The 17,148-nt window shown below is 36.0% G+C and overlaps 1 protein-coding gene across 3 annotated transcripts in view; it reads left to right on the top strand.

Moving 5' to 3' along the window:
- Window positions 1-17,148, top strand: part of GPC5 (glypican 5) — a 272,432-nt gene that overhangs the window by 100,885 nt on the left and 154,399 nt on the right. Inside the window, exons 3-6 of one of the 3 annotated variants that reach the window (XR_004355223.1) lie at window positions 1,840-1,973; window positions 6,025-6,150; window positions 7,168-7,307; window positions 7,797-7,844. Coding sequence is in view for 2 of the 3 variants with exons in the window: in XM_032679003.1 (XP_032534894.1) it covers window positions 1,840-1,973; window positions 6,025-6,150; window positions 7,797-8,037 (501 nt within the window). In the remaining variant the exon portion in view is untranslated. Of the gene's footprint in view, window positions 1-1,839; window positions 1,974-6,024; window positions 6,151-7,167; window positions 7,308-7,796; window positions 8,958-17,148 lie in introns of those variants that run through there. The other 2 variants (XM_032679003.1, XM_032679004.1) reach the window with 2 other exon arrangements.

The following is a 17,148-nucleotide window of genomic DNA, read 5'->3' as shown; positions in this document are numbered from 1 at the left end:
TATTTTGTCCCCCTGGTATATTTGCATTTTATTAGTGTAGACTGGCTGATGGGACAGGCTGCTGCAGAGGCTGGCAAAGTGCAGCACTGAAGGAGAAAACTCACATAAGGATGGATGAAGCCTAGAGAAAGTGTAGAGACTTTAAATGGGGGGAAATGAGAGTCCAGTTAAGCTGGTGGAGTGTGCTATAAGGTACTCTGAAGAAGAGCTAATGGGGAAAATGGTGTGAGGGTGGTTGGAAACTGAATTTAAGGACAAGAGAAAATGTAGTAAGATGCTACCCAAAGAGACACTGCTTCTGATAAGAAATGGTGAAATTAATATTTTAAAGGTTGTTTTAAAGTGTAATCCCTTAAAGGACGTTAGTCATATGTCCAGAGATGATTGTCTTGCAGGTAAATTCATGTATCTCATTTGAAGGGGATTCAAGCTATAACTTGGCTGCCTGAGTTAAGACATGTGAGCCACAGCCCAAAAGGACTGTTCGGTTTCAACTTTACTCTTGCTTTCAATATTCATGTGTAGCAATAATGCTGATTCTTCTTCTTTTCACTGGCCTAAGCAAGTACCTTCAATGAGTCTTACATTATCACCTCTTACACCATGCATAACAACAAACTCATCAAAATTAAGTGTGTTTATTCTATTTTAAATATTAAATGTATTTCTTAATTAACACTACAGCAGTTCTTAGTTGGAAAGATGGTCCCTGAGACTTGCACTTCTCTCTTTTATGTGTGATGATAACTTGAAAATGAGATTTATTTGCTTTCTCTGTTCCTACATGTGGGGATATTAAATGCAAAAGGAAACAATAATCCTTGCTGTGTAACATACACACTCTTTCCTCCTTCTCATGATAACTTCAAAAATTGGATCCCTGTCTTAGAGCCAACAGCGATCTCCTCTCTCCCTTTTTCCTTTAAGAAAGTTGACCACCTGTTGAAAACAACTTTTCGTAAATCACATACAGTGTTAGTTTTTCACCAGTGCCTGTGTGCTAGCTTACACAAAATACACGCTGTTCAGTCTGCTTAATATCTCGTCTGATAGGATTCCCAGCATGAACTATCTCTTACTTAATAAATATATATGGCCCTAATTACTTTTATTGAGTGTCTAGGAAGAGTAATGAGCTATAAACACAATTTGATATCCTCTATCGTACAAAATGCTCAGTATCACATTTTACAAAGAAGAAAATGGGACTTCATGTGAATTTGTATCTACTGACATCCAGATCAGAAAGCCAGACATGAAATGCCTTGATATTTTCAACATCTGTGGTCCAAATCATTAAACTTACATCTTGGATCATTAAATTAACATGTTGCAATGTTGTAATGCAAGTTTCCGCTATGCTCACTATTCACTATATGCTCTGTGTAACTGTGCTGAACATGCCATAATAATTTATCAACCTTGAAAGAAATGTCATTGGGATATATCACAGAAAAAATGGAAATATGCTGCTGTTCACAGCACATCATATTCTCTGAGGTTACTGTTACTGTCTGCATAGCAATACACTTCCCTTATGGAAATTAAAAAGCCACAATCAATGAAATGCATGTGGTAACTTTCTTATACACCTGGTATTCCTTAAAAATTAGTACCTTTATTATTTTTTTCCTACTATAAAATGACTAATTTTGTATTTACTCATTCATTACAGATATAGTGTTGAGAAGTATTATAATTAATTATGTTTTTTTTAGCTTAGTGTCTACAGATCTTTCTCTCTGTTATTAAAATGGTTTTAAACTGAATTGAGAAATATGTAATAATTATTGTTTACATGTGTTCTTTCCTTCTTCTTGTGGCTTTTTTTCCATTTAGGTGAAAAAGATATGTGGTCCTCCTGTAAGGAAGCCTACACAGTCTCCAGGTTGCTCCTTTGATCAGAACAAAGATAATCAAGGGTTGAAGATGTTCTCAAGAGACAGTGAAGAAATGCTCACCAACAGAAGAAAGTAAGACATTAGTTTTACAACCAGAAAGAAAGACTAAAGTAAGCCATTAATTTTACAACAGAATAGATTATATTCAATGCAATGGCATGCATTGCTAGAGAATAAAGACTCCAAAGAGTGAAACATTTCAGCAATGTCTATTCTGTTACATTTTGGATTGAGTAATTTTATGGCTAAATTTTGTTTTCTGAAATAATGGACATATGACCAGAGTCATTTGATGTGGTTTAAAGTGTTTGAGTGGATAACATTGGTAGAATATGAATGTTAGCTCTATCTTTATGTGTAATTATTCAAATTACTTTTAACTTTGCACATCAGCAGGCAGTATTAAATCTGACAAAAACTGACTGTAGCTTTTTATAGAAGACTATCTGTACAAGTTGATAACACAGGAAAAAAAGGCTTTTCTTACATACTTTTCTAGTTTAAAAAACGAGACAACTAAGCATCTGGGACTAAATCTTGAAAGTCCTGTTCAAGCAAGGCCTGTTAGTTTTTTCTCTGGCTCTTTTGCCAGCATATAGTGAATTGAGGTGACTGCAAAGGCTTGGAGATTTCATTTAATGTCTCAGCACTGCAGGGTGAAATTTACCTAACTGCTTACTAGTCAAATGCTTAAGCTACTGTTATAGTCTGTGGAAATGAGAACTCATTTCAGCTGCCCACGCATCTACAAGCATCCAGTGCCACTCAAGGATACGCTGGGGTATCCCAACTGATCTACTCCTGCCAAGAAGGATGCAGGTGTACTGTAAGTTGTTTCATATCTTCCAGCTTTCTGCAGGTATCCTGCATAGCTGAAAGCATCTCAAAGGCCAGTTTATATTTAGACAAGTGAATCAAGTTTTTAATGACTGTAAGTAGTAATAGCACTGTAAGACGTAAGGATAGTGTTGCAGTGACACTAAAGGCCTTATTTTATGCAAATAAAGTACAAAGTTAAAATCAGAAATTTCATCTCTGTCACAGTGTTTGCTAAAATACAGAGAAGTTTTCTTTGTCCTTTTTCTCCTATCATTTTGTTTTGCAGTGCAGAAATAAACAGAAGTGAGAAAATTGCAGGGAATAATTGCTCACTCATGATGTTTGGAGAAGAAAAGGAACCTCTGAGCTTCAAAGGCAGACCATTCTTTTTAGTGTAACAACCCTCATGTAGCAACAGTGGAGAAAAAACATCAAACATACATACCAAAAGTTGTGGAAAACATTATGGGAACAGAAAGAGAAGTTTGCTTTAGCCAGAACAGAAGTTCATTAGGGAATGCCCATTATACAGTGACATGTTTCTCAGTTATGTGTAGCTAAGCACGTTCTTGATGTTTTCTGATCACTAACACTCTGCAAACATGAAACCGTGTTCTAAAATGTCACTTAAACCAAGACTGAACACTGGACTGACTTTAAGGGAGATATCCCGAGAGACCCTAAGGGGCAGGAGAAGACAGTTGGCAACACAACACAACATTGTTTTCCCTTGGTATCTGCCTGCCTTGAAATTCTGGAGACCCTTTATGGCATGCCACAGGCTTTGCACCAGAAAGGAGGAAGGGAAAGAAAGTTTGAGATCCACTGACGCAGATTTCAGTTTAACAGCTTCATAGTTGGTATCACCTGCAGCTACTGCCTCCTGAATCACCTCCTTCCTTATTAGTCACAATCACTTTATATTTCACTTTATATTCCCATGGCAACTGTAAGAACCTCACATGAAAGAGAGATTTCAGCAAATGCTTGCAGCCTGCTTTTAAGGAAGTGTTCTTCTCTAACTCCACCTTATTTACTGCCTATGTACTTCTGGCAGCAGCTTGCTCTCAGCAACTTTCACAGGCTTTAGCAGAAAAGAATAGGCTTCTCCAAACTGGAAACTTTATCAATGACAGTTACCTGAGAGAAAACAAATGAATGAAAAAATTGCATTAAATATGTGACTCCTGATTTCCTAATGTTTTTCAGTTGCATCTCCAAATGAAAGTTTACATTTTAAAGTACATGGTGAACTGCTTCTGCCTGAACTTTTCCTCAATTATTTTTACCATTGGACCTAAGCTGGTATTTTCTACTTCTGTGTGGTACAAGAAGAAAAAGAATTTCTCTGTGCTTTTCATGCCAAAAAATTGCTAGAGGAATTTTAAAAAAAGCTAAGCAGACCCTTCCATAGCAACATACAAACTTGAAAGTATGTAATGCTTTTCCTCAGAACTTAATATTTCAGAAGCTTTTAGCCCAGAGAATGAGAAAAAAAAAAAAGGAAAAAAGAACATTTTCAAATAAACAGATAAAAAGTATCTTTGGCTTCCACTGACTGTAATTGCACATTTGTGCTCAGCTGCCTATAATTACATGCTATCTGGTCTCAAAGATGATGATGTGAAAGTTGACATTCATACCATCTGCCCTTCTAACTGCTTTGGTCAGACATCAGTGGGGGCTGATATCAGTTATTACTTCTCTATTAACTTTAGCTTTGCCTCAGGTTGTATTTACTAATAAACTGAATGACCTTTCTGTTAAAATGCAGTTTGTGACAAGACATTATGCTGGCTATATTTATTTATTTCTGTTTCTTCTTCAGAAGAAATTCCAACTACTCACTTTGTGAGGACTCTAAACACTAGTTTTCATCCTGAATGTAAATGTAAAGCATAGACAAAAATTAAATCAATCCCATTCAATGGGAATTGTAGGGAAATTGCAAACACACTGTGCACATTGGATTCAGTTTTGGGTGCGGAGAAATAAAAGATGTGACTATTCATGGCTAGGAGAATGTGGATGAGTCATATTTTCATATTTAAAATCTATTGCACATAGGCAGTTATATGATACATAGTCGAAATTGACCATACATAAGATTTTTCATAACTGTAGTTTTAGAATTAGTAAAGCACTCACATCACATTTAATAGGCATAGTAAATCAAAATCACTGTGATTTCTGTAAAATATTTGCCGTATTACATGAAAGAACATATGGCTTTTTAAATGATGAACTGTCTGTAATCACTGATCTTTTATCTGTTTTAATTTGAAGTAAACAGTACTTAATTTAATTCCTTATACCATTTTAGACCTACATTGACACAATATGGAGAAATATGTAGATTATTTCTGGCATTTTTTTCTCAACTCCAGATTCTATACAAGAAGTTAACATAAAGTGAAGCTTACTGGATTACAGCATTTGGTCATGCTTTTCTTTGTGCCGGCAGGTCATAGATAGCTTAGTAAAGTGTGATGTTCTACACCAAAATGAATAAATATTTCAATTTTTCACAGCAGAAAGGGGTGTCCCAGGAAGAAATTTTCAGTACATAAGCAAACAATTTATATAAAATATCACAATTCAGTTAAGAACATACTAACTAAAAAGTAATTAATTTGTTTTGAAGTAAGTACAAAACCTTATCATTAGCTCTGGGCATCTTGACAATTATTTAAAATAACAATACATAATTTATAACGTACCAGCACAGCACATGGTAGAACTGATGTAATCTTTCAGGCAGTTATTTAAATCTCCACTAAATATTTAACACCTGCGTCTTACCCATCTTACCTAAATCTTGAGTTGCTGCACAACTCTTAACAAATATTCGTTGTAGTATCTGTAAAGATGTGTAGGGGACTAGTTGATAGCTCTTGTGAAAAAGAGGTGACTTGTTCATATGCGCCTATTTTTTTATTTGCTGTGCTGCTTTTTTTGGAACATTTTTTCATTTATTGGTCCAAGTATAGCATAACAAACAGTATCACAACTATGCAAAACAATTTCAGGTTGAAGAAAAATAGTTCCTGTTCCAGAGCATGAGTAAAGCAGGTGTTTTTTTTTTTTTTTTATTTGATCAGTGGGAATATCAACTTCGGAAACTATGAAAGTGTATCTGAAACAATTACACTTATCTATCAGGAAATTGTCAAATTGATTTAAAATATCACTGGAACCAGTGGAGAGTAATGGAATAAGCACATTCCTTTTTTTCTTGTATAAATGCACAACAGTAGTGTTGTTGATTGACACTGCTTATTATTTCTCGTGTTCCCCTGTGCAGGGAATTTATCAGCCACCTCCAGCTCTACAGAGCCTTTTATGGTGGCCTGGCTGACCAGATGTGCAGTAACGAGTTGGCAGCTGCAGATGGACTCCCGTGTTGGAATGGAGAAGATGTCGTAAAAAGGTACCTTTCTGACTCTTGTCTGGTTTTTTTTTTTTGTAAGTCATGTTTCTCTAAACGAGCTTCCATTTGAGTCAAGTTGTTTCCCTCTGTCAATGTCAAGATTAGTTTGAAAAATAAATCGGCATGGGTTTCCTTCTCTCAGGCTTCACAGTAAACAAAATCTCTCTGCATCTGTGTTTGAGAAAAAAAAAAGAATTCTACTGTTCTTCAGACATTTTGCCTTCAAATTTGCAGCATCTAAATATACCCTGGAAAAGAAGCTGGATTGGCATTTACAAAATACAGTTAGAGAAAAAGGATATGGATTTTTGTTTCATCTTGATCTTTTTAAAATGCTCCTTTTAATGCAGAGTGTGTGATAACAGACTCAAGCTTAAAACTTTTTCTGGAAGCAAAGAAGAATGAAGTAATCTCTTAATATATATTGTTTCTCAAGAGAGAGCTAAGAATTAAAAGATGAAGACACATTTTAAAGGTGAAATGCACGTATTTTTTTATGTATGCAGCAGCTTGGCAGACATCACTCAGCAGCAATGGTAAAGAGATAATAAACTGCTATGCTCCCGGATTTGTGTCTCTGGAATCATAGCTTATAAAATGGTAGCATTTTTGGATGGTAGAAAGACTTTCAGAGAGCTGATGTCTATGTTTTTGCTTTATTGCTTTGGTCACCAAAACAAATATTTCTGTGAGTGGGAAGTCATTGTGATGACAAAGACCAAAATATTGGAAGGTTTATTGCAATTATTTTAATTCAAAATCATTATGTTAATGTGACATTAGTGGTATTAATAGGTAGTATCAAAGGTCTTATCAAAGAAGGTGGCTAAAGGCTGTGAGGTGAGTTAGTAGTGTGAGATAGCAGGTACCAAGTAGAAGGAACAGTGGGCAGCCTGCACCTTTAGGTATCTCTTAAAAAGTTAGGTAGGAACTGTCATTTATTTATTGATATCCAAAGAAATGGACATCCTTTCAGCAAACATCTACAGGCCTACTTTTCTTTGTCTTCTTGGGCAGTGCAGTGCTTCGGCAGCACCAAGGCCGAGTGAGCGTTTGACCCCCTTGGTAGTCTTGTTGGCAACCTTGGTCCAAAGATTTCAGCAATTGTTGGATCCACCTAAAGATATAACAGGGGACAAAAGCGCTGTGTCTTAAAAGTAAGGCCGCTTTGGTATAAGTTTAATTTATAAATTTCCTTACTAAAATGTTTTGTCTTCATATATATATGAATGTATCTATATTTATATTTTTGTCAGTAAATGTTAGTGTTAGCTTCCTGAAGATCTGAGATGTAGATAATACTTAGAAGTAAAGAATGATGATTAAAACCAGAAGAGCAGGATACTCTGACACCTGCAGATTATTTCCTACATCTCAATACCTCTGCTTGTACGCTAAACACATTGTGGTACATATTCTTCTGTTTCAGTAGCTATATGAAGGTGCTCAGATCTTTCCTCTTGCATCCCTTCATTTTGGCTTCTTATTCAGTAAAAATGCCCTTTGTTGAATGCTACTTGTTTATATTTTTTCTTCTGTAACGGAAGGGGGAAAAACTTCTAAGGTAAGGAGTTTTTTACTATTATTACTATTACAGAAGTGATGATCTAGGAAAAAAATAGGCAGTCTTTTCTTTTTGTGTTTAGTCACATCTGTGTGCCTTCTATGAAAGTAAGGCATATGTGGCACAAGCCTATGGGAGAGGAGAACATACGGTGGGTGTACAGTGTCTGGAGATTTCTCTTGGCCGTGGAAAGTCAAACTCAGGATCAGAAACACAATCAAACAAACAAATTCTGCAAACTTGGAAACAAGGAAGTTGTGTTTGAACAAAAAAGTCTCCTGATCTGCCCCACAGACTGTGCAATGACATTTGTGATTGGTTGATTTTATCAATCAATGAGCTAAGAGGTCTAATGAGGGATGACTAACATCAGAGGTGGTTGTGGTTGGGGATCTTGTGAAGGGAAATGAAGATATCAGGCTTTGGGAGTGTGGACTGGAGGCTGTGAACCTAAGTGCTGTGTGGGCAAACCAGATTGAAAGGGACTAGTAACATGCAAAAAAACCCAAGGTAAGCAATTCAAAATTGTCTTGGTGAAACTTAGCCTGAGCCCAATTTTAGCATTTTCAGGAAAACTGTGGCATGCTCATAGAGTATTCCCAGATGTATTATAATCAATTGAGAACCTCTAGGAAATTCATCTTACCAAAAAAAAAAAAAAAGGAGTCAAAGAATTATATTTGTTTAACCTGGAAAGGAAAATATGTTAGGTGGAAACAGGCTGTTGCTAGCAGAAAGAGAAATGTCTATTATCTGCTTTCATAATGGCTAGGACACAAAGCAAACATTAAAATATATTCTGCTTCAACATTAGGGAGAGTTTTCTAGTAGCAAGGACAGTAAGGGTCAAAAATAAATAGTTTTGTTGTCCAGCATCTGCCTGAAGAAGGATATTTAAGAACAGGCAAGGCACTGAGAAATGATGCAGCAAGAGCTGATTTTTCTTAGTGATACAAATTGAATAACCTCTTAAAATCTCCTCTAGCCCTACGATTCTGAATGTAGGATTATCTAAATCCTACATTGTTCAACTTCTGTTGCCATGATCCCAGGATACCCTGACATTTTAGAAGCAATAATGACCTGAGCAGGCTTCATCACTTTTCTCTCTAAATACTGAAGAACACCTCAACCTGCACGCTCAGTCTCTGTTCTTTTTTTCTTCCCTCACCCTGCATTTCCACTAGTATAGTAATAAATAAAGATGTTGGTGAACTCATCTGTGCAGTGTTTCTGGCACTGATAGGGGAAAGCCTGTATTGTTCAAATAAGTTAAAGATAAATAGAGTTTATCTGTTTTGAGTTCTTCGTCCTTTCCCATCTGTTTTTGCCTTCTGTTTAAAAAACATGTATCATAGCTGGTGATGACTCCAAGTTTGCACCTGACATGAGAAAACAATATCATAAACTACATAATGCTGGTCTATCAAGACCTGAAGAGAATGCTAAGACTGCTTGCTGTATCTGTATTTCAAGCTTCAAGTAGCAAATAGCCCTGGAGACAGGAGACAGATACATTTTTAAAAGATCTTTGCAGTTCTTTATTTTCCTTTTCTGTTCATTTTCCTAAAGGAAGCAGTTCAAGGTTTTTAACAGCTATAATATTGTATATCAGATAAATCTTATAACCTGTGCCTTCTCTAATACTGTTTAAGAGATTATCAAGTGTGGATGGGAAAAGGTCAGAAAAAGAAAAAATGGGCATTACTGAAATAAGAGCTTACTTAACAGTTTACATTTCTTATGCTTCAGCTTTTTCCTTTTTGGCTTAAGGCTTTCTTTTTTTTTCAAATCATAATGACATGGAAACATGGCCCTTGATTCTGCACTAGAAATTGTTCTGGATCTAGCCTGTCACACAGTGAGTACAGGTTCATGCTTTTATCAAAACCTGAGACCAGAATCCCCACATCCCTGTATTCCTACCTGACAAGATCAGTAGCAGGCAAGACCACACTCATGAGGTCCACATCGCTGCAGCATGAGGGAGAAGACATCTCAGAGGAATCTTGAGCCCTTTCACTGTTTTACCCAATCGTGTGACTACAGTGGTTGGGTATGAAATTGAAATTTGAACTTCACTTTTAAAGGCATAAGCATAGTGTGTGTGGTGGGTTGACCTTGGCTGGATGCCAAGCTGCTCTATCACTCCCTTTCCCAGCCAGACAGAAGAGAGAAAATAAGCTGGAAAAGTGACTCATATGTTGAGATAAGGCAATTTACTAAAGCAAAAGTGAAAGTTTGTACACATACAAGCAAAGAGGTAAATAACAAGGTTTATTCTCTACTTCCCATTAGTGAGTGGTGTTCAGCCACTTCCGGAGAAGCAGGGCTTCAGCACACATAGTGATTTCACAGCAGACAGACATTGTAAACAGCAAATTCCCCCCCTTCCTGCTCCTTTTCCTTAGCTTTTATATCTAAGTTGATGTCATATGATATGGAATATCCCTTTGGTCAGTTTGGGTCAGCTGGCCTACTTGTGTCCCCTCCCAGGATCTTACCCTCGACTGGGAGGTGGGGAGGAATGCTGAGAGAGAGTGCTGATGCTTTGCCAGCACTGCTCAGCGGTAGCCAAAACATTGGTACGTTATCAACACCTTTCCAGCTACCAGTGCAAAGCGCAGCACTGTGAGGGCTGCTATGGAGAAATTAACTCCATCTCAGCCAGACCCAATACAGTGTCGTGGTGAAGTACCTGGAATTTAGTGTTATGGGATTCCTTAGTTTCAGTGGAAAAAGAGGAATTGCAATTAATAAGTTATGCACTAACAATGCATACAAGAAGAATTTCATGCTTTGCTTTGGAATTTTGGTGGTACCTTAGCATAAAGCTAAAATAATGGCAGTGCAGATACCCTGAGGTAGACAGCTTTAGTGGTCCAGAGAGACTGACTAGAATGTGGAGGGAGATGGATTAAAAATCCAAAGAGGAGAGCAAAATAGGTACTGTGCATCTTGAGACTAGTGATTCAACTGAAGCAAAAATAGATGTGAGAGAAAAAAATAATAAAATTATGTGTATTGAAGGATTCAAGACTAATGGAGATTATTAAAAACAGCTAATCAAGTTTTGAAGGAAGAGTTTCATATGAAATGCAAATCTGAAGTGTCCAAATTAAGAGAAATTAAACAGCATGATTGATTTTAATTGCTGAGCAAATTGTTAGAAAGTGATTATAATAAGCATCTATCATCAAATAAATGCTTAGCTTTAGCACAGCTCTTAGGCTGGGGAAAGGAATTTTCTCTTTTGATTCTTAAATATTCTGAAACAAGAGTACAATCCTCATTCTGTTCTTATCCAACAAAAGAAGATAAACGGTGATATAAGGGGATGTAATGAATTGCTTTTAATTTTCTTTAATTTGAGCTAGTCATCACTTTATAATAAGGGAGAATGTAAACTGCCATCAAAGGCACCACTTGACACCAATGTGAAAGATTTCCTGAGCTACTTAAAGTCTAGGAACAACTCTTACTGCTTTGCCTAATATGCTGTTGCTAACAATGACCAGAAACAGATGCATAGAGAAAAAACAACCATAAATTTCTACTTTCTCAAAATTACAACTCCAGAAGTTTTCAGGTACCACAGCACCAAGTCAACTTAAGAGGGAAATGGTGGATAAAGATATTCATAGGCTGAATGTTTTGTAAAGACAATAAAAATTGAATAAATTTTAAAATCCAAGTGCCTGAATTCTGAAGTACTTTTGTTTTGAATTGCTGCTGCCTTTTTTGGGATGCTTGTAAGTGAAGGCACCAGTATATGACACTGGGGCTGTAATAAAAATCAGATCATTTGATCTATAAGAAGATAGGGCTCCAAAGGTCCTCCCTGAATTCAGGAGGATTTTTTCATTACAATTGATGCATTTTCATTTGAAAAATTGCTGACATCAGGGTACATTGAAAGCTAACCAGCAACACCACTGTTCTCCCTCCCTGCCCCCCAGTCACAAATAATTTCTTCTTAATTGTATTTCACTAATCAAAAGGAATGAGAGGGGTTTAGAGGGGCTTACGATAAATATTTTCATGTCAACATAGAAAATACATGAAATACCATATGATCCTTTTGTTTATAGTAATTGCACGGTTTGTTCCCTATTTTGCTATGAGTTATAAAACCAAAAGTAATTCCTACTTTTTAATATTGGTAATATCACTGCTCAGTATATGCTTAGGTAAATCTCATGGCATTTCAAGATGGAACAGATTTAATTACATAAAAGCAGCAAAATATATATTGCATTAGATTACCTCAAAACAAATGTTCTATTTTTCTCCTTGTTTGCTTGAACAAATACATAATTTTCTGTAATGTTTGTCCCAGAAACATTGGACTTGTTTGTCATGCACAGCAAAGGCTGTAAAAGAGGAGTTCTAACACTAAGTGAATTCATTTTTATTAAGTTGGTAAAAATTTACAAATTATATTGAATTTAAATTGTATTATTATTGTATAATTGAATTTAAATTAAAATTGTATTGAATTTAAAATATGATTAGCATTATGTTATGAATTAATTTTAAAGTCACAGAAGACTGCTGAAACATAGGCATGAGAAAGAACAGTGACCATCATCATACCTTCATTTTGGAGTGTTTTGATCTTCCATTTAAACAGCCATAGAAAAAAAATAGCCTTCAGAATCTAGTGTTAGTGATCTGATGACTCTTATAGGTTTTTCTGGTGAATTCAGGACTACTTTACTGCAGTTTATGACATGAAAAGGCAAAAAAAAAAAATCTATCATCTTTTTGTATAACAGTTCATATTAACACCAAGGAAAACTGACGCAGGAGGCTTTACTGCATAGTTCAGAAATAAACTTTGCATAAAATAAGTAACTATGAGTCGTAGTAGATTATACTAGACAGAAAGTTTGTGTACTTGTGCCTTATTAAAGTTCTTATACAAGAAATATGCTCTTAATGAATTCAACTTTGATATATAGGTTCTCTTTCAAATAATATGTTTAATGATATTTTACAGTGAGGCTTCTTTCACACACTGATCTTCTGAAACATTTTATATTTCTAACCCAAGTTATTTATCACCTCTAGCCATGGTAATTTAATACAACAGCTCTCAATGAATTATTTAAACAATATTTTGTACTGTGAAATATTGTCTATGAGATCTTTCAGTGTAATGCCCATAAGAATCTTCTGTGAACACTGCAGCCTTACCAGTCCAGACAGGAAACTTCAATGTAATGATGTTCAGCATTTACAGATATTCCTTTCAACATTCTTATTACTATGTGGCATCTGCTGAAGACTTTCCTCTTGTCAGTTGTAGGTCTTATTTTCATTGAGTATCCTGCACCACGTATGTGTGCTACTGAAACTTAGATTATTCTGGGAGTTTTGCTTTTTACATTTTCACGGCTGACTTAAGATACCGAAGCAGGGAGGTTATAGAAGTCTGGAAATTACTTGGAGTCTTATGTAAAAACCACTGATTTTTCCTATATGTCTAATTGTGAAAGTTTTTCTCCGTGTAAGAAAAAATTGCTTTATGTAATCCCATTTTGATAAATATTCTGTAAATTTTTATGTGTACAGATTGATTTTAATAATGTCATTTATGTAATACAGGTGATAAAAATGGATATTCATACAGTTATTAATGCATTCAAAGAGTGAGTTCATTATTTTTTCTAGAAATAAATATTCTTTCCAATTGTGTTTTTCTTGCTGCTTTTGTAGTCAAAAGATCCTCTCTAATGAAGTAAAACTAATCTACCATTCACAACTGTGAATCTAAGAGCATGTACTTCAAAATATCATTTTGTCTTCTTTAATAAAAGTTATGGTTTCTTATCTTCCTTAGCAGCTCAGCTTCTACTGGAATTCCTTTAGAATTGCATGACTGGAATCACAAATTGGCTTATATTCATTAAAATGACAATGTTGTTGTAGCCGTTTCTATTCGAACACTGCATTTTTAGGGTCAAAGATTTTTAGCACCTGTCCACTTGTGGGCACTCAAGAGATTAAGCTGCATTAATGAAGACTGTGAATTTAGAAATCAGTGATAACTCCTTTTCAGTTCATTGAATGAATAAACCAAACTGAAGCCACTTTAATTGAGAAAGAATTTTAATTTTTAAACTGTAGTATCCCACACAGAAATTTAATAAGCCAGCCAAGTTAATGCATTTAATATGTTCCAAGTGGTGTTTTGAGTTTAGCCATGCTGCAGGCTTAATAAGTGACCCAGTCAAACACTAGTGTGAATAGTCGTGTCCAAATCTGAAATGTTTTCAAGTTCAGGTAGCACCTAAGGTTTCGTATCAGAAGTTACTATGAAGAACAGATTAAAGCAGCAGAACTAAATTGTTACTAAATTCATGCAACTGGAGACAGTGCAGATTCCCAAATACATACTTGATACCTCTAAGACAGAGAAAGAAAATACGAAGCATAAAATACAGTCCAGTCTCACAGTGAGCTGTTCTTCCACAGTAAACTAGACCTCTCTGCTATCAGCAAGACCTTCCTTCAAACTTTGGTCACTGAAATATAAGAAAGATACTAAGCCATTAGAGAGTGTCCAAAGAAGGGCAACAGAGATGGTGAAGGGCCTTGAGGAGAAGCCATATGAGGAGCGGCTGAGGTCACTTGATCTGTTCAGCCTGGAGGAGACTGAGGGGAGAGCTCATTGCAGTTACAACTTCCTTGTGAGGGGAAGAGGAGGGCAGGCACTGATCTCTTCTCTGTGATGACCTGTGACAGGATCTGAGGGAATGGCCTGAAGTTGTGTCGGGGGAGGTTTAGGTTGGATATTAGAAAAAGGTTCTTCACTCAGAGAATGATTGGGCACTGGAACAAGCTTCCCGGGGCAGTGGTCACAGCACCAAGCCTGACGGAGTTCAAGAAGCATTTGGATGATACTCTGAGGCACATGGTGTACCTCTTGAGAATGGTCCTGTGCAGGGCCAGGAGCTGGTCTCGATGATCCTTGTGGGTCCCTTCCAACTCAGCATATTCTGTGATTCTGTATATTTGAGAAAATCCCTTGGATGGAAGGATTGCACTCTAGCATACTGCTGTGTAATAAGGTGTAGCTTCTCTTCTTAAGGAGTGTGAGATGTGAATCTATGTCATGTCATCTTTTAAACACATTTTTGTCTTATGTTAATAAGAGCTTGCCATGTTGAAACTTATGTTATTCTTCTACTCCAGGTATTTGTGTGAAGAAATGCACATCTAAATGGGCCTTTTGGTTTCTTTTTCAATAGAGATAAATGGACCCTTGTAGAATGCAATTTGTTTAGTCTTCAAATAGTTGGATAGAACTTCCTATAAGGACTTGTTTCTCTCCATTGTCTGTAAAGGGCATCAGTCTAAAGGTATTGGTGGAATTTATTTTATCGAAGTGTAAATATCTAGAATCTCACACTAATAAAAAGTATTGGTGCTGAGATGAAAGCCCAAAATACCCTAAAGACTAAGTATTGAAGCTGGGAGATTGATCCAGAACACTTAGTTATGCCTAAGTGTTTGAGGTATTTCACTCGAAAACTAGATACACATGTTGATCCATATACCACAAGTAATATCATATAGCACCATTGATCAATTTTTGCTGGTACTGATCTTCTGGTCAGAGTGATCTATGAAGCTCACTGGGCTAAACTGTATAAAATAACTGTGCAGGACCAAGCTCTTTCTCAGTGCCTTTGGTCAAGTGTGGAACATATTCTTGAACAAGGCATAAATCTTTGTGTTTTGCATAGTTTCTCAAAGTTTCAATTTAAATGTTAGATAAAGTTGGGAATAAAGAGTTATGGTTTTATGGAAAGAATATTAACTTTTCCTTTTGTATTCACTCTGTTTCCTCAGCCTATTTTCACTAGGAGATGTTATGGTATCTAGAACTTCAGGTTTTAAGTCTCCAGTTCACAGAATCCCAGAATAGTTCAGGTTTGAAGGGAGCACATTGCACATTGCAGGATTGTATCCAGATGGTTCTTGAATATCTCCAGTGAAGGAGACTCCACAACCTCTCTGGCTGAGGTTCAGTTCTGACAAGCAGTTGTTATAAACAGTTCTTATAAAGTGCTATAAAAATTTGTATGACCATGTCCTTTTTTCAAATATGTTGATGACATTATTTGAGAGATGCTTATGTTCCTGTACACAACTAGATTCCTAGCAATCCTTATTTTAATGTCTCCCTTTCATACCCCCATGTCTTTAAAACCTCTGAATCACACATAAGTACAACAGTAATAGAAGTAATAAGCCTATCCTGTGTTATAGTCTAACAAAACTGCATTTTTTCACTGTTTAATTATTTCTGAAATCTACAAAGATAGAATGGCAGATAGCTAGTATTATTGGCTTAAGTGCAAACATCCAAAAAACTTTTCTAGTCTACTTAGACAAGAAAAGTATATTAATAGGGCCTCCTGAAATCCTTGTACAGAAACTGTTTAAAATAAATAAAAACTTATTTAAAAATTCCAACTTTTTTTTTGATATAAGGATGTTTCATTTTCCACTGAAAAGTAGTAAACATGATCAGTGGTAGTGAATGGTAGAAAAGCAGCACTTTTCTAGTGCAGGGGTTCTAGACAGCAGCTCATGGAGAGAGGTTGCATAAACCATTATAGTTTTCTTTTAAAAAAAGCCTCTGTAATTGCAGATTTTGACTATATTTTTTTTCAGTTCCTAGTAATCTCAAAATAAAGACATCTAGCCCTTAACAGCCTATGTTTCTAGAACAGGGAGAATTTTATTGTGATCCAACCCAATGAAAACTCATTCTGGAATACTGCATTTCAGCCTTTTGACAGCACAGACTATATTCACAGAGATCTTGGCAGTAATTATTTAATTTCAAATCCATATCTTAATATCTAAAGAATTAGTTTTTCAGAAAGAATTTTTTTTACCAATTGGTTCAAGTGCTGATAACTAGACTATTCTACTTCTTCCGTATTTTTAATTGCTTAGTAAAGAAGTATATTTGCAGTTAAAAAAAAAAAAGACAATTGAATCAAACAGGCAGAAGTTGTTTATTTGCTTGGACACCTATGAAGAATCTAAAATGAAAAATAAGATAGCTCCTATTTTAATCAATATGGTTGATTCTTTTGGATTCATATGTTGACAATGCCATATTTGAGTGTACAAGGAAGACTTCATTTTCTGGAATGAGATTCAACTGACATCTATAGCTATGTAAACTTGGGCATCTCGACTGCTTGAGTCTGTGCAGTCACTGGAGAGACACATCCTACTTCATGCAAGTGGATTGGCTGTTTCTAACCACTGTAACCACTTGGAGTGTGCAGAACAGAGTTACTGCATAGCTTAGATCATCTGAATCTTGCTCTCAAGGATGTGCAAGTCTGATGGAAAAGCATTTGCACCCTAAGAGAACATTGTCGTGTTTTAACCCCAGCTGGCAG

The sequence above is a fragment of the Chiroxiphia lanceolata genome, chromosome 2, assembly GCF_009829145.1.
Source record: "Chiroxiphia lanceolata isolate bChiLan1 chromosome 2, bChiLan1.pri, whole genome shotgun sequence".
Taxonomy (NCBI): domain Eukaryota; kingdom Metazoa; phylum Chordata; class Aves; order Passeriformes; family Pipridae; genus Chiroxiphia; species Chiroxiphia lanceolata.
This window is presented reverse-complemented; position numbering and strand designations above follow the sequence as displayed.